The 27,900-nt window shown below is 27.0% G+C and overlaps 2 protein-coding genes across 6 annotated transcripts in view; one reads left to right on the top strand and one right to left on the bottom strand.

Moving 5' to 3' along the window:
- The window catches only part of LOC105254982 (sex-regulated protein janus-A-like), an 89,175-nt gene that overhangs the window by 17,555 nt on the left and 43,720 nt on the right, over positions 1 to 27,900 (top strand). The gene's annotated exons all lie outside the window — the stretch shown is intronic.
- Positions 1 to 27,900, bottom strand: part of LOC105254981 (phosrestin-2) — a 57,096-nt gene that overhangs the window by 8,239 nt on the left and 20,957 nt on the right. For both annotated transcript variants that reach the window (XM_011264002.3, XM_020028674.2), the window contains 3 exons: positions 11,998 to 12,051; positions 8,392 to 8,527; positions 7,239 to 7,388 (listed from right to left, as the gene is read on the bottom strand). In XM_011264002.3, coding sequence (XP_011262304.2) covers positions 7,239 to 7,388; positions 8,392 to 8,527; positions 11,998 to 12,051 — 340 coding nt within the window. The remainder of the gene's footprint in view (positions 1 to 7,238; positions 7,389 to 8,391; positions 8,528 to 11,997; positions 12,052 to 27,900) is intronic.

Raw genomic sequence — 27,900 nt, 5'->3', positions numbered from 1 at the left:
TTTTAATAAAGTATATGTATTTCAAATAACATACGAGGGCTGTATGATAAGTACGTGTTAGGAAAGGAAAACGCATTTTTAAAAAATTTTTTTATTTATTTCTCAATAGTCTCCTTTCAGCTTGATACACTTAGTCCTGTGATATTTCAACTTTTTTAAGCCATCCAAAAAATATGATTTGTCAAACTCCGCAAAATAGGCCTCTGTTTCGGCGATGACTTCCTCATTTGATGTGAACCACTTTCCGCCAAGCCATTTTTTCATGTTTGGAAACAAAAAGAAATCGCAGGGGGCCAAATTTGAAGAACAGGGTGGATGAGGCAACAATTCGTAGCGTAATTCGATCAGTTTTGTTGTGGCGATTGCGTACGAATGAGTTGGTGCGTTATCATGGTGAAAGAGCACTTTTTTCTTCGCCAAATGAGGCCGTTTTCTTATCAATTCAGTGTCGAATCGGCCCAATAAATCAACATAGTACTGCCCCGTGATTGTCTTTCCCTTCTCCAAATAGTCAGTGAAGATGATGCCTCGCGAATCTCAAAAAACGGTAACCATTTCCAACTTTTCCGGCTGTTGAATCATTTTCTTTGGAGCAGATTCGCCGAGTGAAGTCCACTGATTTGACTGTTTTTTCATTTCTGGCGTGTATTGATGAATCCATGTTTTGTCAACAGTTATGAAACGCCGCAGAAACTCTTTTCTTGCGTTTAAACATGTCCAAACAGTGCTCCGAAATTGTCATGCGATTTCGTTTTTGTTCCACTGTGAGCAAACACAGCATCCATCTCGCTGATAGCTTTCTTATGCCCAATTTTTCGAGTGGGATATTTTGTACGCTTTCAATTGAGATGTTTACAATGTCAGCAATCTTTCTGATCTTCATCCGGCAGTCTGCTAACACGATATCATGGATTTTGTTGACCACATTCTCCATAGTCACTTCAATCGGACGGCCTGAACGTTCTTCAATAAAAACAAATATTCGGCCATGCTTGAATTCATTGAATCAATATCTAAAAGTAGTCATTGAATGTGCATGGTCCTTATAAACAGCATGCAACTTCATTTTGATTTCCTCACACGTCTTCCCATCCAAAAAAAGGAATCGAATCATTGACCATATTACTCTTTTTTCATAGTTACAAACAAATACAAACTTGCCTACTTTCAACAGCTATCAAAACAAAACTACTCGATAAATCTATCTAAAATTTTGACAGGCGACGTTTGAAAGATGGCATTAAATGATGGTATACAGATTTTGAGTCAGTGGTGCTATCAGTCATTAAACACATACAGCCCTCGTATATATAGAAAAACAAATATTACTACACTTTGATATTTATTGATAGAAATTTTATAAAATTTATGTTAAATATCATAACACAATTTTCATAAATGCATTGTCGCTCTTATTCGTTTCTGATGAGTGAATATTTGAGAAAGCTGATTTATATTTACAAACGCATACTACTAAATATGCTATTCTAAATATTATTTCTACTCAAAATATTATCAAAATCGAGTAATTATCATTTAATTACTTGCGGTTAATTGAACAAATTTTATATATATATATATATATTGCGACGTTAATTTTCTAATCCTCGGGGTGTTGATAGAAAGGATGAGAGGGAGCGAAACATCATCAAAACACAAGAAAAGAATACTCGCGCTCGGAGGAACAGAGACGAAGCGTGTTCCGCGCGAGCCGCGGTGAAGGCCGTATCGAAATCTCAAAATTGGCCGCCAGGTCTTTCACGTATCAATTCGCGAAATGATAAAATAACGCGACAAACTCTTGCCTTATTCGCCACGGGCTGACTAGCTCATCTAACGATAGAGGGGCAGGGTCTATGGAAAAGGATGTTATAATTATTTTATATGAGGCTTCACGAAAATGGAGAATTCGAGCACGACAGAATCTAACATTCACGAAAGGCCGACACTCAAATAATTTACGCAGACATAGTATAGAGAAATATAACAAATTTATTTAAAAAGAAAAAAAAAAATATATATATATATATATATATATATATATATTCCAATTAATTAAACATATTCCATTAATATTTTAATAAAGTTATAAATTATGATATAATATAAATTTAAAAAAATATAGGAAATTGACCGAAAATAATTTGAAAATACTTAACGGTAAAATTAGAATTTTTGATTCTGTACGAGCGCGCATAAATGTATACAAATATTTATTAATTCTTATTATTATATTATAGGATGTATGTGTATAGTTTTTTTATTTTGCATTTTGCATAATTAGATTAACAAAGAGATTTTTTAACAAAGAAATTTTAACAAAGAAATTTTTCGACGTAAAAAAAAAAGAAGATATATTAATTGTGTTTTTTGAAAATATTTTATTCTGTTTTAAAATAAGGTTAATTGCAATTTATATATTTGGTCTAAATTGGCTGTCATGGAGAAGAATGTAATGCTATACACGTGGCGCGTTAACATTCAATATAAATCGAAATATTTTTCCCTAAAATTTTATATATTTGGCGAAACAAATAATTTTTATCAGCATTACTTTTTACATTTTCGCATATTTAATGCTGTATATTCGTTCTCCATAATCGATGGTGTGATTGTTCTTTAAAATTTTATTGTAATCTCCTGATGTATCGTTTTACATTAGGTATTGAATACAATCATATATTTTCGACATTTATCTGAAAAACGCTTGAAATGCATGTCGAGTGAGACATTTCTGCGCGAGTCGCGTTTATTTTTGAATCGATCTTCGAAAGTTATCTTGTATATTGCACGTATTAAATATAAAGCATATATATATAATAACATATAAAGCATATATTGTCTTTTAGAATTATATTCACTATTAATGCTTGCGTAAGAAGGATACAATAAATAATTACCACGGAAAGACTTGTGAGAACTTTTTCGTTAGGTCAGGGTCAAGGGCATATTTCCGCGAGAACAGTTTTGCTGCGTATTTAAGATTTTGCTGAGGATTTCAGATTTTCCTTGGTCAGGGTTAACTATATTTTCCACTTTCTCGAAAGCTCTTTCTGTCAGTTTTAGTATTGATCGATAATATGCAATTTTATCATAACTTACTTTCACATAACAGTATAATCGTGAATTGTTTTAAAGAAAAATGAAAACGCAAAAAATACGAATTATAATATGCACATATAATATATATATATATATATATATATATACACTTCTATTTTACTCTCTCTATTTACAAATATATATTATATACAATTATTTAAGTAAAATATTTTGTAATCTTATTAGTTTATTGTACACATAAGAATAATGAATAAACTTTGATTTACTTTGATTAATTAAATGATAATGCAGTATATTACATTTATTACAATTGGATTAGTTTGTAAAAATTGGATTTAAGATAAAGGACTCCGCACTAATTCAATGAAAAATTTCCATCGAAATGGCTGAATTTTTGATATGTTTTAAAGCATTCTGATAAAAAATAGACAACTCTCGATGAGGATAAAAAAGGATTTCGACGCTATTGATTTTAGAACGTTACCTTCGTAACTATATATGACTAATGATATAAGGAAGGTTTTTTTACACTTAAAAATATATTAAATATTTATATATGTGTAATATACGAGGTTTGTCTCAGAAATAATGAGAATGAATTTTTTAATTTTTATTTGGCAATACTGCATCAGTGTAGTGAGAACTAATAAATAGAGATATTAGGTAAGTAGCTGCAATAGGTCGCTTCGATCGATGCAGTGTTGCTGTGTACAAGTTTTTGAAATTGTGTTTAGATAGCGCGTCACGCGAAAAATACAGGCAAATATCGATCAACGTTACACCATCAAATTTTGTTAACCATCTGTCTTTGGCTAATACTGAACCTTGGACACGTTTTCATCAGATTTTGATGTCGATGGCCGATTAGAGCAGTGTTCATCCACAACATCTTCTCTGCCATTTTTGAAAGCCTTCTGCCATCTAAAAACTTGTATTGAGGACAAAGCATCATCCTCATATTCCTCGTAACATTTCAAGCGTCTCTGAAGCAGTTTTCTCGAGTTTAACGCAAAATTTGATGGCGTAACGTTAATTGATATTTGCCTGCATTTTTCGCGTAACACACTATTTATAAACACAAGTTCATAAGCCTGTACACAATAACAGTAACACTGCATCGATCGGAGCAACCTATTGCAACTGCTTACCTAATATGTTGCTCAACTTATTAGTTTCCACCTCACTGATGTAGTGTTGCCATATAAAGATTAAAAAAATCATTCTCATTACTTCATTCATTCTCATTACTTCTGAGACAAATCTCGTAAACATGAATTTATACATATGCATATGAACTTACGTGTCACACTATGTATCCATTATTTCATATTTCATATTTTGTACATGTCTATATATAGACGTATTATTGTTTATATGAATGGGGGGAGAGAGTATGTAGATTCATACATACTCTCTCCCCCATTCATATAAACAATAATACATCTATATATAGACGTGTACAAAATATGAAATAATGGATACATAGTGTGACACGTAAGTTCATATGCATATGTATAAATTCATGTTTGTGCATTCAAGAATATATATAAAGAAATATATACTAACATGTATAATACATTACACACACATTATGTATCCATTATTTCATATTTTATACATATATATATTTTACATATATTTTATACATTTATATACTTGTACACATTTATGTGTGTGTGTATGTGCGCGCGTGCGTGTGTGTATATTGTATATGCATGGGGAAGGGGATACATATGTATATCTTTTTTCCTATATATGTATATAATTGATATTGTGTGTGTACTTGAGATGTACACATACAACAAATAATACCGTATTTTTTTCATAAATATATATAATTTGAAATTAAGAAATATCCAATTTTTAATACTTTGCATGATAGTTTACGTAGTGCATATTTAATATTTCTAAAACTTTCAATTCTGTTTTTGTTTGTGATAGATTAAATATAATAATTTTGTCGAAAATATTTGTATTGAGAAAATGGTAACTTAATTCAATTTATGTTGCGTCAATGTACATTTAAAAAAAAGATAGAAAAGATGTAAAGTTCACTCGTCACAAAAAATTATTATACAGAAAAATATTTTAAACAATTAAAATTGATTAAGTAAAAGATTCATGTGATATCAATTAAAAATTTTTTTATTTCTTTTTTTAACTTTTAAAAGATTATTGTTAATATATTGCTAGATATTAAAACATTAAAATGCAAATTAAAATACAATTTAAAATACATGAAAATTATTCCTTATAGCAATGCCATTTTATTACATTAAATATAATTACTTTTAATTACTACTTTTAATTACCATTTGTGTCAATTTTCTCATGATTTTTATATGGAAATTTTCACACATTAAGATTTTGCATTATAAAATCTTCATTCTTTATAATACATAGAATAATAATAAAAACTCTTACATTCAAATTTGAGCTGTCGATTAAGCTTAATAAAAACTCGATCGGCCCAACTTTGAGATTTGATGATTTAAGATCCTTGTTACTGGATGATTCGCATACATTATTTGTCCCGCTGCTGCTGCGCGAAATATTACCTCTCTTTTAATTCATATTTACATTGCAAAACATATATTGCATATGTATCAATGTATAATACCACAATGTTAACTGTGATTCGAATCAGACTTTTTCTTTATTATTTTATTTTTTAATTCATTGAAAATAAATATGAAAATCATACAGAGAGAAAAAAATATGAAAAACAGGAATATATAATCTATATTTATGCTTGAAAATTTTATAAGCTATTAAATGCAGAATTTTTTTATTGTGCATTCACGGACTTATTGAATCTTTCATTGAATATTTGAATTCTGTATTCTCAATTTTGCTTGTAGTTTATTAATTACAAGTTGTAATAAAAATACATGCTAATAATTATTTTACTGCGCGAAACAAGATCAGATCTTTTAAAGAGAAATTTTATACTAAAGAATTTATTTTGTTACTTTCTCATTTAATGTATTATTATTAAGAGATAGAATTAAGATATTTGTTTCATTGTTTAATTATATTAATTTTAAATGTTTAATCAGATGTAAATTAAATGATGAGACTTAATTATTTATTATTTAACTTGCATTTTATTACTTATCACTACTCAAAATGCGATTAATGATACATGTCACTAATGTCACACATGTCATTAATATCGCAAAGCGTCACTAGCGTAATCTTCTGTCGACAGTAGGAAACATACATTTTCTCTTTCTATGTGTTGTGTACATAACATTAACATAGACTGCTTATAAGGCAGTAGAACCTAAATAGGAGTGTCCTCCTGAGGAAAAAGGATACAATTGTTAATTCTTCATTTACTTCAAATATTCTATATTTTATGTTACTATTATTTTTTTGTATTTTGTTAATTTTCTTATTTCGTTTAAAATAAATTTGTTATACTTTATTATAATACGCTCGCGTAATTTATTTGAGTGTTAGCCTTTCGTGAATGTTAAATTCGAAAACACTATTCTAAGGTCATACTAATTTTTGTGTGTAATGCTTCATTTAGAACCCTACAATTTTTGTATGAAACATTTTTCTCAAAAATGCGTACTTTTCGAAATATTATTAAGAGGTTTCAACACTTTTTATGCACCTCTATAAAGCGCTGTATTTTCTAAACCATAGCGAATATGAAAAAAATTTATTTACGTTATGTGTTCTACGCTGCTCCTTTTTCACATTCTATTCGATTGAACTTACCTTTCCAGACATCCTATATATATATATATATATTTAAAATAAATATAAATATTTTCTAACAATAAGCCTATTTTTATAAAGAAGCAAAAATGTAGAGTCAAATCGCATTGTCAGATTAATATAAATATCATAAATTGATAAAAATAATTACATCAATTTTAGCTGATTTTTCAAATATTTGGAAATAGAATTTTGAAAAATAAAGTTCTAACTTTATAGAGAAGCATTTGTAGGTTTATCAATATATTTATTTCATCAAATCTAAACACGCGCGATTTTATGAAATGCATCAATGTGAATTTAATAAAATTTGTTATTTGTATAGAAATAATAAAATTAATAATAATTAATAGAAGCACAATTTTTATGAAGTATCCTGGATATATTAATTTAGTTAATAATATCAATATTTCCAATTTAATTATAGTATTTTGCTTACCAACCTGTAATGGTGTTATGCTTTCTTGATCAGATCCTACATATGGTGGATATAATTGTGCCAAACACATGACTGCTTCATTACAAAATTTTAAGCCCATTACTTCTTCGTCTTCTCTTCCGTAACGGAAAGTTAGTGTAACTTGACCAAACACCTATAAAAATTATAATTTAATTTATATTTAATGTGTATTTGTAATGTGATCTATAATGACATAGTGGATTATATATAGATTATAATACAAAAATATATTTTGATTTATTTTAAAGAGATAAATGAAATTATACTATGCATTGTATAAAATTGAATACATTAAGAATTTTATGTATGTGCGTATACACATATTTATCTAAATATATGTTATATATTATATAAAAAGTACCTAATATAAAAAAAGTATCTAATAACTAAATAAATATTAGGAAATCGATGTAAATGTTGATATTGATATATCGCATTGGTCGAGATAAACAGGATTATGTTTCGTGAAAAAGTTGTTTGTTTTGATACGAATAATCACGCTGTGGAGTCTGTATCCGCGAATTCTAAAACACCCTGTATATAGAGCACACGAAAAAAAAAATATTATATATATATATATATATATATATATATACATATATATAAAAAGAGGTTAATCGTTAGAGTACACGAAAAGAAATATATATATATATATTTTTTTTCGTGTGCTTTATATACAGAGTGTTTTAGAATTTTATATATATATATATATATATATATATATATATATATATATAAGGAGAGATTAATCGTTAAAGTACACGAGAAAAAATATATATATATATATTTTTTTTTCGTGTACTCTAACGGTTAATCTCTTCAAAAACATCCAGATTTCTTATAAGAATGTTTTATAGTTTTAAAAACAATTTTTGTTGCTGAAATTTGTCACATAATTTACTAAGAATCAATCACAATTACGAATGATAAATTAATGTCATCTTGCGATAGAAGACATCTGAAGGCTTTTAACAAGATAACATTATATCGGACATTATTTGGACATTATTCGGACAAATTACGCGGTGATGCACAATAAACGACTCTTGATTATACGTTCTAGCAATTGCAATAAAAATAAATTTTTTTAAAGATAAATATTAAATAATAACTGTTTAAATTATTTTGTGTCTTACCCTTTTTTCCTGTAAGTAATCAGGATCAATCAGAAGAACACCTTGAAGCTTGTCGATTTTGGCTTCGCTGACAATAAGATCCCTACTAGCTAGGTAAAGTATCAATTTATTATTCGGTGATGATTTCTTGTACACTCTGTAGGTCAGAAAATGTTTCATATTAGGGAAAAATGCACTTAAAGAGCATATCTAGATATCAGATCCGAATAGTATTTTATAGAATAATAGAATTTGTATTTATTTCATTTAATTTAAAAAAAATAAAAATTTTAATCTTTTGAGAATAGAATGTAATTATGTTACAAATTTTTTAATTGGATTTGGAACTTAAATATTCAAGTATATATATATAGTGTGCATGCATATATATATATATATATATATATGTATATATTCGAATCTGTAATAAAAAGTACCATGTTCCCCTAAAAAAATTCAACTTCCGATCCGGATGGCGTATTTCCGGTCGGAATAAAAAATTGAAAATATTCACCATTTGATAGAGCGTACCCGATTTACTTAAAAATTGTTCGCGATTTTTTATAAAAGTCATTTATTTTTATTTTAAAAGGGGTGAACGAGTGGTCTGGGACACCCTGTATATATATATATATATATATATATATATATATATATATATATATATAAAGATTTATTGTATTTCATTTATTGTTTATTAAGTGTACTATCATTTTCGGGATTTTGTCTGTTATATTCGATTATACCGATTGCATTTATTTATAATAACGTGCATCAAATGTCATCGTTTGGATATATTAGGCAAATATTTATTGAAATGCAGTCGATTGCATTATTACTAATCAAGTTATTATACTTGTATTTGATCCTAGAGCTTTTTCACGAAATGATATTACAATTCTATTATCTCATTATCTATTGTTTAATACGCGACAATTAACTGGAATTATTGATTATGAACTAATTTATTTAAATAATCGTCTGTAAACTGTAGTTAAAATAAATGATTTCTATATTCTTTGGAAATTATTCGTCCGTAATTGTATCCATTTGCTTTATAAATATATTTAAATATATTTATAAATGTATTTAAATTACTTAATTATATTCATCGGATGACATTTGTAATAAAATTAGCCATAATAAATTTAATAACAGTTATTTAATATTTCAGTTAAAAAGTTCATAAAGATTAGTTAAAACATTTACCTCGAACATCATTACGACTAATTGATAAGAGTTAAATTTCAACGCCATTACATCGCATCAAAATATTGCATCAATGTGCGTTCGAAAATGGCTGCAGTGATTGATGTAATGCATTTTTGCTAATTTATTATTGAGCCCAAAGTAAAATCTAAGTAAAAGTGACTCGTGTATTCTATATCATATGTTTCTTAAATTGTTATCATATTTTAGTTTTTGATAATTCTTTCTTAATACAACAATTTTCTTTTAACATATACAATAAAAATATTGAAAAAAATTTATTTGAAAAAGTTAAGAATTTAATATTATTAGAATAGTAATTATAATTTCTGTTATTATTGATTGAGATATTAGCAGATAGAATTCAAAAATTAATAATCAATATATTAATACTTGCAATGTACACTGAATATATATATATATATATATATATATATATATATATATATTATATGATACATCAATATATGACAAATATCAATTTACTTTATCAAGTATTATTATTTTTTTCTAATAAAAATGTCATTTAATGTAAATATTAATTAATGTCAATAGAATGTATCTCAAAATATAAGCGTAAAGCTTTAATTAAACTCTAAGAATTCACTACCTCAGTTGGATTACGTTTCTTCCCGAGAGAAGCTGCATTTTTAAATTAAACGAGATTGAGAAACACTATGCGTATTAATCAAAACTTTACTTAATATAATATGTATATATATCAGAAAAATAGTTGAAAGATATTTACGCTATGCTACAGCAGAATTTATAATGAATTAATCGTATCCTATTGAGATTATTCCCAAAACTTACCTTTTTAAAAAAAAGGTAAAAAAGGGCACCAAATTCATGTACAAATTGTATCTAACTGTTGTCTTGTCTACAAAAATAGTGATATATTTAAAAATTGCGCTAATTAAGGATAAAAATTTGTACAAGATAAATAAAAGTACAAGGAAGAAAACTTGTACAAGTTAACTTGTATAAATTAATATAAAACAAAAAAGTAAAAAAAAACTTAATTGAAAAAACTTGGCGCTGTTAATAAAATTGGCACATATTCTAATTAAATATATATTTAAAAAATTAGAACATATTCTAATTATTAATTTTAATTATTATAGTCCAACATTTAAATTTAATGATTAATTTCTTTAATTAATTTATATTGATTTATATTGTTATCTTCTCTTATTAAGTAAGTTGTATTGAAAATAGCGATATATAAATGCATAATTCATGTAAAACCTTTAGTGAAATAGTAAAATAGCGTACACGCTCAAACGCCACATATGCCGCGCGCGCGCCGACGCTGATACAAGCGTAATCTAAAGCGCTTATTCGTTAGCTTAAAGTTGCTCTCATTTAAAAAGTAATGCTCAGACGCAATTTTCCCAATGGAAAAAGTTGTTTGTTTTAGGAACAACAACGTGTTTAGGAACAACAATTACGAACAATCACGCTGTGCATTTCACATGTGCGAATTTTGGTACATCCTGTATATATATATATATATATATATATATATATATATATAAAATCTAATATTTTCATTGATATCTTTTTGCATTCAAAATTTGAACTACTTTATTATTTTATGCTATTTTTATTAATGTAATAAACGAATTTACTTTAAGAAATTTTCTTACTTTGCCACAGTATAAATTTATTGTATAAATATCGTTTCTCTGGACTTTTTTCTACGAATTATTTTCTTCAACTATAGAAATTCAATAATACTTTTTTTCTTTTCTCCTCGAGTTGATTATGAATTCATGCAGATTAATTGAGTCAAGGTTTTCTTACGATTTTAATTATTCAATTTTCTAGCATCTTGATACCGTATAAATATGATACATAAGCACATAATTTGAGTCACACTATTTTTTTACTAGAGTTGACGTTGTATTAAAACTATAAACGATACAAATGATTATAATGAGTTTTAATGGATCTCAACATTATGAATTTGAAAAATTAATTAATTGTGAATTTGGATGTCTGTGTCCTTTATTATTCATAGTAATTATTTCCGTCATACTGATACGATATAATATATGTTAAAACATGAAATTCAAATTATGTAAGATAGAGGAATAATTTATATATATTTTCTAATATATATATATATATATATATATATATATATATATATATATATTTAAGAAATAAAATTAAATGTTGAAATTATAATACAAATTTTGAAACTATTTATAAATTATATAAAGCATATAAATCTTATATCTTAAATACATATGTGCTAAAATATTTTTTAATATTTTTTAATATTTTATTTTTCTTTAATGATACTAAAATGTAATATAAAAAAGTTGTAATATAAAAATGTGTTTATATGTATATATACGATTACAATATTCATTATTGATTCTGGTTATTATCGACATTTTATAACATTACCTTTGATTACTGAATGTAGAATCCAATGTGTGGTCTGGGCTTGTATCGACTTTTCTGAAATATAGAGGAAACGAATCATGTTATTTATGAAAAGATTGTATTTATTTTTATACGAACAAATAGGAAAATAAATTAAACTTTCCAATTTTTTGACAATATTGTAAGAGAGAAAGAATATAAATGTATCTTTAGAAGTTGCGATGTTTACTATTGCAACATCATTAATATTGGCATCGTGATAACGAAGAAGCAATCTCAATTGTTGACATTTCGCTTGCCAACAATAGTATTGTACAGGCTTGTTTATTCCTCCCACATTTCTCGGTTGTCGAAGTGGAAAAGCTTGATACGTGCTATTTATGTCATGCTTTTGCAAAAAAATATTTTTTATATTTTAAGTTGGATTTATTACTTTTTTCTATATTTCATTTTTCAAGATAATAATTTATTAAATACTTTAAATTCATTGACAAAACAGTTTGGCCTAATATTTTAATAGCATAGAAAAGTGCAGTTTTCTTTGAAATCAGATAAGTTTTTTGTTTTTGAATTATTTTTTCTCTTTTAAAAATAGCGTTTAATTTTGATAAAGAGTTAACTTTTGATATATTGTTGCATAAAAAAAATTAATGCAAAATTATTATTCGAAGCAGTGCAAGATTGCTACTTTAATTAACAAGTTGAAATGTGTTGCCCGTAACTAATTGTAATTGTACAAATTTGTCATTTCTCGTTATTTCATGCTTTACAAAAGACTTAAAAATATTTCGGTCAATCCGACAATATCGAAAAATATTGTAATATAATTCGTTCCTCAAATTCGCAGCTGATTTCTATTAACATTACAAAAATTGGAATATATTTAATTATAAAAATAACATAAGAAATTAAAGATTTTAAGCAAATTAAGTATATATGTATTATGTATATTTAAATAAAACATTAATTAAATTTTAGTTTAGTTGATATTAAATTGAAGATGAGTATTGTTACAGTATTTAGAGTGAAAAATTAACGAGTCTCGAAAACTTAATAATAAATTAGAATCTTGTTTGTACTAAAATATTTTTTAAATGGTAAAATGATAGAAGTTTTTTTTTCAAAATGCTACAAGAAAAATATCACAGTAATAACACATTATATTGGATTATATATTAATATATCCAATATAATCTTCAAAATGATAAATAACTCGTTAATTATTTTTGTAATGTTTTTTAATATTTTTTCTTAAATAATATGAATCATGTATTATTTTTATTATCTTAAATAATCATAATGCCAAAATTAGGTGATATATTATAAGAATTATGTTTTCTAAACAAAGTAAAGTACACTTTTCATGTGTATTTATCACTGAATAATATACAATTAATTAATTATTAGAATAATACACAATTAATTATTAGACATAATAACTGTCGTTTTTTTTCAATCACAATTAATATATTGTATATATTTGATTATATTGCATTGCATATATTCCGGAAAAATAAATAGGAGAGATTAAAATGCTAGATATTATTTTATCAATATCCTTTTTCTAATTAGCTGCAAGCCAAATGTGGTTTATTATTATATACTGTTCCATTAATCTGAATAAGAAAAAAATTATTCAGGATTTTTAATATTTTTTACGTTCGATATATTATCATGAACTTTTTAAAGTAGCCAATTGCTATCATAACTGATATCAAAACTAATTTAAAAATTTTACGATTCTGTTAGTGTCATGCAAATATTCAAGATTGATTGAGGATCTCAATGAAGGACATTGATTGAAATACGCATATTATGTACAATAATAAGGATTACATCTAATATTAAGATTGCGCACAATTCATGAACACTTTAAAGTGCATGTCGAAACTGTCACACTGCGTAAACATATATTACATACGATTTATAATGAATACGATGGATTAATTGCAATACGTTGCAAATATTCGATTTTTTTATGAAATAACAAATATAGCGGAAAGTTTTTAATAAATGTTTGAATTGATACTCATTGCATAATCTTAAGCGAAGTCTACAGATATCTGGCAGTTATTAAAATGTTATAAACTATTACAGGAGAATATATATCACAATATTTTATCATATTCATAAAAGCTTCATAAAGAAATCGAGTTTTCAATACATCAAATAAGGAAATTTTAATTGGACATTATTAATTGTACACAAACGCATTAAAAAAAACAATAATGTATTTTTATTATATATTTATATATTTTATATAATTAACATATTTATTAGATTTATTTTACACGCAAATATATATATATATATATATATATATATATATATATATCCCTAACAGCACACATGTCCGAAAGATATCCAAAGGATATCCATAGGATATCCATAGAAGATCGGGATATTCTATGGATGTCCTTTGGACATCTTTCGGACATGTGTGCTGTTAGGGATATATATATATATATATATATATATATATATATTTGCGTGTAAAATAAATCTAATAAATATGTTAATATTGTATATATATATATATGTAGTATATATATATATATATATATATATATATATAATAGTGTGTATATATATATATATATATATATGTATGTATGTGTGTGTGTGTGTGTGTGTATGCAGAACAATCTCCCAATAGGGATGAACTTGTGAACAATATTATGATTGTGGCAACATATATTCTAAGAAATTCTCCTGGCATGATGGAACGAGCTGTTAGATTACTTTTACGCAGGATAAGATTTTGTTAAATCTACAGGAGATAATTTTGAACAGAATTTGTAAATATACATTTGTAAATATATACATATGTATATATATATATATATATATATATATTTATTCATATATTTATTTATTTATTTATAAAGTATTCCATGATTTCAGATCCACACATTAAGGATGTATTATTGAAGACTTCAGTTGAAATTACTTAACAAACATATGTTCATAAATGCTTCCTAACAGAACTACAACAATTGAAAGTTGATGTGAATATTTGAAAAAGAAAAGAAAAAAGAAAAAATTTTTAATTTAACTTGTAAATATTTACAAATGTATATTTACAAATTCTGTTCAAAATTATCTCTTGTAGATTAACATAAAATCTTACCCTGAGTAAAAGTAATCTATCAGCTCGTTCCATCATGCTAGGAGAATTTCTTAAAATATGCTAAAATATGCATTCATAATTCTGTTCACAAGTTCACCCCTATTGCGAGATTGTTTTGCATAAATTATTGACTAAATGATTGATAGAAAATATGGTAAAAGTGCATAAAAGATTACACAGTATCGATTTTATCGCTGCTTGGATATGTTATAGAGGACGTTGTCTTGAACAATTTCCCGCAGAAAATAAGTAGAAGACGGCATTAGTTTATAAGATATAACAAGTTAAAGTTTGACAAATTTAACGCTTTTCTTACGCATTATATAAACTGTTGCTCGATATTGAGAACATTGTATATGTATATAAGGTTCATTTACATCTTAATCTATTTGACATCTTTTACAGTATGTATATGCGTGGACACAGTGGGTTCCACCCTCCTGCGGGGCTTCACTTCCGAAAGATATAACCCAAGCCTATTTCTGATTTAAATCAAATTTTAATTGTAAGTTAGAAATAGGTTTGGTTTATATCTTTTGATTATATCTTTAGGTTATATCTTTTGGAAGCCCCTCGCAGGGGGGCAGAACCTACTGTGTCTACTTAGCATGTACTTAGTAAAACGAACACAATGACTCATAGATGATGTGGGGTAGACCTCGCTTCGCGTAGAAAGTTACAAACCTATGTGGAAGCGTACAATAATAGACCTCGCTTTGCACTGACTCAGAGATGGTGTGGGATGGACCTCGCTTCACGTGGAAAGTTGCAAACCTATGTGGAACTGTACAATAGGGATTTATTATTGTACGATTTCACATAGTCTGAGTCAGTGCGAAACGAGGTCTATTATTGTACGCTTCCACATAGGTTTGCAATTTGCCATGCAAAGCGAGGTTTATCCACACCACCTCTAAATTAGTGCGAAACAAAATCTATTATTGTACGATTCCAATTGAATAATTTGTTGTTTAACAAAAAAATCTATTAATTTATTTTTAATTTATTTTTCTTCAACAATACTTAAGAATTCGTATAGTCGCATGTTGAAAGCTGTTAGTGAACTGTGAGAAATAAGTGAAAGTGTATATGTGAAGCTATAGAAGATGTTAAATAGATCACTACAATGTAAACAAACCTCATATACATATACAACGTTCTTAATAATAATCTATATAATGCCTAAGAAAAGTGTTAAAATTGTCAAATTTAATTTGTTATATTTTCTAAACTAACGCCGTCCCCCACTTATTTTTTGCAGGGAATTATTCAGGACAACTTCCTCTATAACATATTCAAGCGGCGATAAAATCGGTGCTGTGTAACCTTTTATCGAAGCACTTTTACCGAAAATATTTCGAATATTTACAACTTTCAAATGGTTGTAGTTTTAGAAAACATTTACGGACATATGTTTATTAAATAATTTCAACTCTAAATAACTTCATTAACACGCCCTTAATATATGGATCTCGAAAGTCATGAAATATTCTGTGTATATATTTCTATATGCATACACACACACGCGCGCGCGCGCGCGCGTTCATTTAAAATAAAACCTCTTAATAATTCTGTTAATTAATTAAAATATACATGTAGTTCTTTATCTATTATAATAAATTTAAAAAAATATTATTTATATTAAATATATTTATGTAATGTTAATAATTTACAATACAAGTTTAATTGAGTTATCGCAATAGCAATTTCATCAAATCGCAGTTTTCAAACTGAATGCAACTAGGACAATCGTGGAATGCAATCGTTCGTCTTCCTCTACGCTCTCGTTTGAATTTCAACGTGCATTAAGACATTAATGTCAGTCATTTCGCACCAGTGCATGTAGCTCTTATTATCGAACGTGATTTATATATATACGAGGTATGTCCCAAAAATATTCGACCTTTGCCTGTATCATGAGAAAGAGCTATTCCGGAGTAATATGAACAATGTCGCCTTCAAAGTAGTTTCCTTCCGAAGCAATAACCTTCTGCTAACAGTGCACCCACTTGCGAAAGCAGTCCTGGAAGTCGTTTTTTGTGATAGCCAACAGTTCTCTCGTCGCATTTCGCTTTATTTCCTCAACATCGTCAAATCTTTTGCCCTTTAACGGATGTTTTAATCTAGGAAATAACTAAAAGTCACACGGGACTATATCTGAACTGTACGGAGGTTGACGAAGTTGAACAATGCCGTGTTTAGTCAAAAACTGTTGAATCAGGTGAGATAAATGAGCGTTATTGCGGTGCAGCAGCCAGTTCCTACTTTTCCACAAATGGAAAAGGCATCGTCCAACTTCGTCAACCTCCGTACAGTTCAGATATAGTCCCGTGTGACTTTTGGTTATTTCCTAGATTAAAACATCCGTTAAAGGGCAAAAGATTTGACGATGTTGAGAAAATAAAGCGGACCTATCCTCCTCACTGCGTCACGCAATCATTTAAGAGTTTCCAAGTAATACTCCTTGTTTATTGGGCGATCTTGGAGCATATTCGTGGTGTACAACATTTCCTGGTCGAAAAAAACAGTGAGCATCCCTTCACGTTGCTCCGACTTTGACGCGTTTTCTTGGGTCGAGGCTCTTCTCTCGTTGCCCATTGCAAAGATTGTGCTTTTGTTTCAGAGTCGTAGCCATAAACTCATGTTTCATCGCCAGTAATAATTCTTTTAAGCAATTCAGGATCTTTGTTGATGGATTCCAGGATGTCTTCGGCAATTTCAATTCGAGAATTCTTTTGATCTTCCTTCGTGGAACGAATTTTGCAATCACGCGATTGTGAACATGTGTGGCCAAGTTTTTGGCAAAATTTAATACAAATTCTCTGCTCAACTCGTTCAGTCATTATGAAATGCGACGCTCACATAACTGCGTACCGTTGCCGACTGAAGCTGTTGGGTCATGTCACTTGGGGGGGGGGGGGGGAGGATACTCCTACAGGTCTACCCTAAATATTGAATACTTGTTTTCCATAATAGGATGCCCAAGGACAAATATATACGCAGAGGCCGGATACTTTTGGAACAGATCTCATATATGAGCTATGCATGGTGTTATTTGTAGCACAGCAAATTTTGCGACCAGGTGTAACATGAAAACACAAGCGCCATATATATTTCTGCATGTGCACTACAAAAATCGAAATCAAAGCACAAAGCGGATGAAATAAACTTTTTGTCAATGAAAACGTGCAATGCTATTGACATAGCAGCGCGATCGTGCCAAGAGAAGCTAATTTACTGAGCATTTTATGGACAATTTGTCGTGAACATGTGTAGAGCAGGTAAAAATAATTTCATAAGTTTCTATAAAATATTTTCCTACAACGCTTCGAGAAATTTGTTTTTAAAGTTGGAATTCGAAAAATATTTTCCTTAATTTTCCTATTTTTTATTTTTATTTTTTACATTTTAATTTGTAATAATTATATTTTCATTGTTTATTTAATTATATTTTTATGTTAAATAAAAGTTTTTAAAATGCGATAGATTTCTTGATTTTACATCAGAGATGGATCACTGGAGAATCAGAGATGGATCATTTATAAGCCTTCTAAATTATCAAATTTTGAAGATTATAGGCTTCCTTTACTTTATGTTTTCTAGTTTCCCACACTTTTTTAGGCAAATAATACTCTTATTTTATTTTGTTAAATCTAACTACTTACGGAAGAAACATATTTGATTCATTGAAAGTAAATGATGGTGATAAAAGACATACAGTAGAAAAAAAATTGTATAGAAATTGGATTTCTTTCTTTTTACTCTATATGCCTACGGGAGTATGACTACCTTTATCGAACTATCTTGTGCTGATATATATCAAGTATGATAAGTTTAATGAATCATATGCTAAAAAAACGGTTTTATATAAAAATTACATAGCATTGTGTATGTATATGTGTGTATGCATCTGTGTGTGTGCGTGTAAATGCATATATAAATATATATGTAAATGTATGAGAAGAGGAAACTTTACAATAAAATATAAGCAGGATGTTTATTCAAATCTTGTAAAAAAATTGTTTGAAAATTCTTTATTTTTTAAATATTTTTATTCAACATTCTAGATGAAACGAATATTTTAAAGATTTTTTGGCGCAAATTTTCTTAAATTATGAAATTTATTATTGTATATGTTTTCTAATGTTTTTCACTCATACAAAGAAAAAATATAGAGATTTAAGTTTCCAAATGCTAGATTTGTAAATGTACTAAAAAAATTGAGTTTTTGTAAGCATTTTTTATTTATTACCATAACATTTTTATTTTTTTATAATTAAAAATTACAATAAAAGATATAAGTTACATATATTCTATATTTTGTTAAGAAATAAAACATAAACAGAGATAATTATATATTTAATATAATATATTTATATTAGATGCAAACAATTCACAATTTAATTTATTGGCAGATCGCTGATTTTTTGCTTATAATATAAGAATTATCAAAGAGAAAATTTTTTTAAATTCCTGAATCTTCTAATAAAATTCCATGAGAATACTTTGATTTTTCATACACAAAAAATCCCTGAAAATTTCAAGTTTTTAATGTTTTTCTAAGGAATAGATTTTCTTGTATAATGTATCTTATTGTAATAATAAAAACTTAACAAATATCTTTTCCTATATTATATAAAATATATCTAACAACAAAAATGCATATCTGATATCAAAAATGAATGAACGATATCTAAACTTGATAGTTATTTGCGATAACATGCCAATAATACTTGATTATTTGCAGGTTCTTAAAAAGACTATTATAAATTCAGATAAATAATCACCTTTTGTTGACATACACGTAATAGCATGTCAAACGCGAAATAATAATTGTAAGAGTTTAGTGACAATAAAGTTGCAATTTGAATCGCGGTTGATGTGTATCGGAAATGAGAAATAAATCTTGTAAAACCCAAAAACTGCCTTGCCTCTCTATGAGCTTCGTTTAAATGATATTTCAAATCCCTTGTCACATGTTCATCCAACCGTTTTCATTTTGCTCATGCTCACTATTGGTCCTGGTAAATTACGGTTTATTCAAGCGATGATGTAACACGATGAAACAGTTAAGTCACCGTCGCATGCAGCCTTGGCGACAATGAGATTTTCGATTAAAATATTGCTTGTGATCTAGCAAGATCGTTGCAGATACTGTAATGAACCTCTGGTTATCGCACTGGGATTTTGATTTTAATTTTTCTCAACGCTTCTGATCGCGAATTTTCATCTCGCATCCTTCTTATTTTAAACGCCTCGTGAAATTATTCAAATTGCACTTCACATCTTTCGTGATCGCTCGTATGTTGCAGGGCAAAATTGGATATCAAATTCATAAAAGAGATACAGATTATAAACAGAATTATTTTGAAAGAATAAATAAGAATGATAAATAGAGTTATCTTTATATTTATTCACTCACGCACACACATACATATAATTAATAAAAATTTCGCATGAATAAGGTAATTCCCTGTTAGAATTTCAAATTTGAAAAAAATGAGAAGAGTAATAAAATTCTTCAGAATTTACATTATCATTAAAGCAGCCGTTAATAATCCTTTCTTTCCCCCATATTTTATAGATACACGATGGATATGAAGTTAAATGTGTCATATCTAAACTATAGATATATAAAGATGATTTGAAGCATCATCGCATAAATTGTCGATTTATTCAACCTCTCTGAGTTCGTGCCTGTCCATTTTCACAATTTTGACATAATTCTAGGAATGATCCGGAAACATCATAGAGGTCGATTTCCATGCATTATCGGAAATTCATTGTTTCATATCCAAATGATATTGATCGTAACGTGAATCGATAAATGTGTTACATTGAGCCGGAATGCATGGGACGTTCTTCCTGATAAATGGATTGGGAATGATGCATGTTACATTTTAATATAATACATATCACGAAAGGCTCGCATCAATATCTCGATGTGCATTTCATACAACTCTATTACGATATTATTTGTTTAGTCACATTCTGTCATCATTTGCAAGGGCACTTTATCCGATCGTACAATTTAATATTAAATTTTTTTTTATTCAGAGATTTCATTCAAACTCTCACATTCTCACACTTTACACTCTATTAGTAATATATATATATATATATATATATATATATATATATATATATATATAGATGCCTCCTTAAGGCGCCAGGCTACGATGAATGCGGTTTGGTTATATGATTAGATTAAAATAAAAAAAAATCATACGTTTTTTCAATTATATTTTGTTTATTTTATTACAATAAATGTTCAAAATGGTGACCTGCAACACATCTCAATACATTGCATCTACGGTGCATTGACTGATGCACCCTCTGAAAAATTCCAGGATTATTGCGAATTGTATCGCATGCGTTCATAATCCTGTCAATGAGTATTTCGGGTATTAACAGGAGTTGTATACACTAAACTTTCGTAAACTGCATAAATGTTCATCGGACACAGTAAGCTTAATAAAAATTGTTCCATTTATCGAGATCACCCCTTTAAGTTTGTCGTAAATGTTTGGAAACACCCTGTATATAAATCTATTTGAATTCGAGATTAAGCTTATAATTGAAAAGTTATACTAGAACTTTTTAACAATATTAATGCAATATATTTATCCATATAACATTATTATTAATAAAAGATGATTATATGTGTAAATTGTGATTGTACAGCTTGTGTCGATCAGCTTTAATTTGCATTTAACGTTTCACAATGCGTCTGTCACAAAATTAATATTATCATGACTTCCCTTGAACTAGTTAAGAGAGTCAAAATAAAGTCGGAATATAAATGTTTGAGGCATTATCGTGTATGTGATTTTTTTATTATGAATCACTTTACATGATTCACAAATGGATTTGATTTTATAAAGTTTAAATCTTTTCAATCCTAAAAAGAGAGAGAGAGAGCCTTTTTTCCAATAAAATTTTCTGTAAAACAAGAAGAACAAGAAGATAGTTAGTCAGTCTTTATTCCATTTGATCCTACAATCATTAAATCCTCTTTATATCATATTTAAAGTAGCTTAGAGAAAGAATAATGACATAAAAATAATATTATAAAACGGATTGTACGTTAACAATAACGTAATATTGTATTCTCTTCTAAAATTTATTGATTATTCAAAGATATTTTAATGGATTTTTTAAAAAGATTTTACTGTTCGTGAAAAATAAATATTAATTAAATGGAATGAAAACGGTGAATTGTGAATTTTCATGTAATTATTTTATTCGGAAGTCAACATATTGATTGAGGTATTGCTAATAAAAACAATTTTTAAATGAATGATGAAGCATTTTCATATTGCCAATGTGTCAATCATCATAGCGCTTTTTCTATTAAAAAGATAACATAACTCTTCGTATATTATTAAAGTTAATGAAGTAGCAAATAGTAGAAAACCTATTAAGATAAGAGCTTTTTAGCAATTAGAGCCATCAGTTTCAGCAACTTGTTAGACGTCTAAATTTTATGTTAAATATTTTTTGCACCTTATCAGAAAAGACAAATTTTTAACTATAAACTCAATTAAAAATAATGAGTAATATCAATAAAAAATCTAATTATTTATCTTCAAGAGTAGTCGCTCGGCAAGCGAAAGACTCGGGTTCGATTCCCGATTTAGCGACTTTGCCCCGATATTTTTCTCGTCTACATCTCTTCAGGGATTTTTATAGAATTCTCAAAAATGAGAATCTATATCTTGGTAAATGCACCAAGTAAAATATATGCATATGCCTTGTGCACGTTCTGATTTTCACGAATAATTAATCTTTAATAAAATTTTACGCACTACTATCCGCGATGGCTCTTAATCGCTTTTTTCTCGTGTATCGTGTTGTTTAATACATAACAGAGCCTAATTCTTTATCAATTTATTAATTTGCTAATTATTTATATTATTTATAAACAAGTATTTATATTTTTAATATCTAATTTAATTTTCACAATATATGCATTATATATAAAAACTAATTTTTATATTATAACACTAATATTTTTTGCAAGTATTTATTTTTATTAACATAATTAGTAATAATACAAATCTCTAGCTACAAATTTATGACCGTGTATTTATAATCAAGTAAATGTAAATATTGAAGCATCAATTAATGAACAATGATTATATTGCATTTAAATATTATACAATAATAATAAATAATAATAAATATTATAAAATTTATATACTTTGAAATATACATATATATATATATATATATTTTTTTTTTTTAAGCGTAAATTGCAATCCAATTGCAAATCAATATTTTGCTATATAATTTTTAAAAGTATCATCGCAACATTTTTAATTTCAGATAATAGTAAAACTAATAAATTAAATTCTCTGGACAAATTACTATTAATGCTATGTCTAACATCGTTGAAAATGTATAGCATATACATGTATCGATTTATATGTCACATATGGCTTCTCTTTCTCCTCTTTTTCTCCTCTTCCCACTTTCTCTTATTTCTTCCTTCCTTTTTCATACTCTTTTTTTCTTTTTCTTTTCTTTCTTTCTTTTTTCTTTATTTCTTTTATTCCTTTTCTTTCTTTTTTCTTTATTCCCTTCTTTCGTCTTTCTGCTTTTCGTTTCTCCTCTTCTTTTATCTTTTTTCTCTTTTTTTACATCTTTTTTATTTTTTTCTCTTTTTTTCCTTTCTCCACTTACATTTCTCTCTTTTTTTATTTTTTACTCTTTCTCTCTTTTCTTCTTCTGTTCTTCTTTCTCTCTCTCTCTTTTTCTCACTCCTTTCTCTTCATTTCTCTATATCTCTCTTTTTCCCTACTCTCTCTCTTTTTCAATTCTTTTGCTTTTTTTTTCTTTTCCTGTCTTTGTTTTTTATTCTCTTCTTTTGTTTCTTTATTTTCTCTTTTTTTTCTTCTTTTTTTTCACTTATTTGCTAATTTTTTATTCGCGCATATTATTTTATCCTTATTTTTAATTATTATTATTTATTTTTTTAATTCATAAGATAATAATAGAATTTAACATGCTCATAGACAAATACATTAAAAAATAATTGTACATAACAATCGTACAGAAGAAAATAAAGTTAATAAAAACTAAGCACGAAAAAATATTTAGTAAAAGTTATTGCGAGATTTAGAACGGTAACACTACTGAAGCAATTTTCTTTTCTAAACTTGATGGAAAGGCCATCCTTTTTTCATTACATCTATAGATAAAATAGTTTTCGTGATTCAGGAATATTTTTATCGTTCAAATTTGTCATTTACTTTCTATAATGTTACTATTCATTTTATTATTAGTATGTATTTTATTTATTATTAGTACGAGATTTTTATTTAATTTTGATATATGAGATTTTATATTACAAATATGCTTGCTTTTTACTTGAAGTTTTTATGTAAATACTATTACAGAATGTATTTTATAGAATGTATTTTATAGAAATACATTCTATAAAATAGTTTTCCTTGATGAAAAAAAAATTTAATAGTAAATAATAGTAGATAAATAAAATAATATTTTTATTCAGTTTTGAAAATGTGATTTATATTTATGCAACTTGTAAAGGACATTTTTTTATGCATTTTTTATTTTTATTTATAGCTTGCTCGGCACTTTGCCTAGAGTGATATTAAAAAATGCTCTTCACTATTCATTTTGCGTTGGACAACGTTATTTCATATTGACTTTTGTGATCGCGTAAAAAATACGAGACCCATAAAATTTCAGAGTCCCGATCACATTTTTTTTCTAGAAAATGTTATTGTTTTATCTCACCTGTCAGAGGTATCCAGCTGGAATATTGATTCATGTTTATCTATGTGCATATATTTAATATAACAAATATAAAATGCTTTATTCTGATCAAATATTAAATATATCAGAACGATAAGTTCTTCTAATATTATTTACTATTATGAGTTTGTTTTATATATTATCATCTGTTTAAAAATAATATTACATTATCCATCAATCAAAGTATTTCTAAAAATATTCTGGAATAAATAAACTAGTTATTTCGCTTTTAAGAATTTATTAATTTATGGATATAATTTATGGATATATAAGAATAAAATACGCTATATAAAATGACGTAGTTTTTATCGAATTATTTTATATATTTTGCAATACATAAACGTATATCGAATTATTAAAAAAAAGATTATTATATCAACTGAAACTTATACAACAAATAAACTTCTATTTTAGACGATATTACTTAATTTCGATTTCTATATCTGTCTAGCATATTAAAATTATAGCTATTTGATATCAAGTTTTACGCGTATTGTGAATTTCTATATATATTTAATATAAAATAAAATGATGAGAACATGCGCCTTTACAAATCTAACACGCGTCTAAAACAATTCAAAAATAATTTTTATCTCAAAAAATTAGTAAAAATTAAATGTAATATATATAAATGTAATATATATTAGTTGGTATCAATCTAGTATCGTTTATATCTTCTGTCAATCCGGTATTACATTTTCTTTTAAAATTAGTAAAATGTTGTTTTAAATGAAGAATACGATTCTAAATGTCTTTCTTTTTTTAATATTCAACTTTCAATACTTGTATTTCTGTTAGGAAGCATTTGTGGATATATATTTATTAGACTCTTTTTACTCTAAATGGCATCACCAACACGCCCTTAAAGTATGAACCTTCAGTCATGGGATATTCTGTGTATATTAATTTATATAATAACATATAATAACATATAACATATAATATATTAATTTTTATAAAAAAAATACTTATAGCGTTCGATTACATCGCGCATTTAATAATTTCATTTTTATTCTATAATTATAATATATTTAAGTTGATTTTTTTATATAATATACACTCATCAACAAAATTATCGCATAGGTAATTTCATATCAAATTTTTGCATAACTTCAAATAAATATAACTCCGTCAGAAATGGTCGTATTTGAAATTTTTTTTTATTCTCAAGCTTAAAGCTTCTATTTTAAAAATCATTTGTCAGATTTAGAATTTATTCTTCTTCCCCCTCTCGTTATCTCCTTAAAAGTAAGGACATGTTTCGTCTCCAAAAAATTGCATTATTTGATTCATTTCGCACACAATGAAATAAAATTTTTTCGCAAATTTTATGGTAATTATTGTAAAATATGGACTTTATGTGTGAATTGGAAAAAAATGAAGAGTTTGTATGATTTTTTTCGCGGAGTTACGATACATCAAAGTTACCTATACATTTTTGTTTATTTACTGCTAACATTAGCATTACCTGATGCGCATCACGAGGAGGTTGTTGATCGGATTTGGACATCGTGTGCATGCGCGCGCGTGCACGTTGGAGGATAGGAATATAGAAATGATCATAGCTCTAAATCAAATATGGAATGAAATTCCTCAGGTGATAATTAGAGGCTGCAACAATATGCATGAGCGTCTGCAAGAGATTATCCGAAGACGAAGCCGGCAATACACATTTTTAAATGTGAACATTTTCACATTCCGTCCTCCACACACACAGTAACTGTGATATTATTTTCAAGGTCAATTTTAAGATTGACGAGGCACTTTCAGAAAAATCGTTTGATACAAAAGTTTCTTATTTTTTCACGTAGAATTTGAATCTGTAATGAAAAGTACCATGTTCTCCTAAAAAAATTATTACAGCTCATGTAATATATATTTAGTCATTTATAATAATATAGTTCTAAAATAACCTTCAACTTTAGAATTTAGAATTAAAGAGAAATACTAATATTAAAATGTTAAATTGTCATCGAACGTACGCACATTATTGCAAACATATCTACACAAAGAACATACACACTGAAAGCGTTTCAGAATTTTCATCATTTGACACAGTTTTAAATCTTTATTATTTTATGTTACCATTTATATTGTATATTATTTTATTTTATATAATTATTTTATTTTATTTTATATAATTATTTTATTTTATTTTATATAATTGTTTTTATTTTATTTTACATAATTATTTTATATAATCATTTTTATTGTCTATATTAAAAATAATGAATAACTTTGTTATATAAAACAGTATTAATTGCATATTTTTGTACGTTATATTTTTTATGTAATATAATAGTATTCGTAAGCTTAAAAGAAATTTCTTCTCGGAAAATTTATAAAGACAAAACTGATACTATCTCATGTAACTTAAAGATAGAATAACATTCTAGTAATTGCAAATGGTACAATATCGCATTTCAACGTGCTGATGAGATTTTTCATGAAAATAGAATGGCCTTATCCTTGATCATATGATGCATGCTTTTATATGTCATATATGACTGTATATATTCAAATGTATTTAATATTTTCTATGTTTTGTGACTTTTTCATCTTCTTTCCCTCCCTCTCTCTTTTTCCTTGCCCTCTCTTTGCCTCCCTCTCCCTGCCTCCCTCTCCCTGTCTCCTTCTCTTCCTCCCTCTCTTTCTCTCCTATCCTGCTTTCTCTTTCTTTCTTTCTATTGATTATCAAAGTTTTCTAGATAATTAATTTTGTTACTAATTAAACAAGATTAATTTAACTGATTTAATTGATCAGTTTATGAATTTCAACTCATATTTAAAGAAACAGAGATATAAATTGAAAATTGAACGGTCTTTACCCACACGGAAAAATTTATCTAATTGATATCTAATAAATGTTTAAATGTCTATATGAAGTCCATATCCTCTATAGATAACTAGTATATATATATATATATATATATAACATGCACATATCTATATCCACTAAGTAGCTATCAGAAATATCCACTAGATATACACATATTATTTACATATCTACA

This window comes from Camponotus floridanus, unplaced genomic scaffold (assembly GCF_003227725.1).
Source record: "Camponotus floridanus strain SB8 unplaced genomic scaffold, Cflo_v7.5 scaffold29, whole genome shotgun sequence".
Classification (NCBI taxonomy): Eukaryota; Metazoa; Arthropoda; class Insecta; order Hymenoptera; family Formicidae; genus Camponotus; species Camponotus floridanus.
Note: the sequence above shows the minus strand (reverse complement) of the source record. Positions and strands in the feature narration are given on the sequence as shown.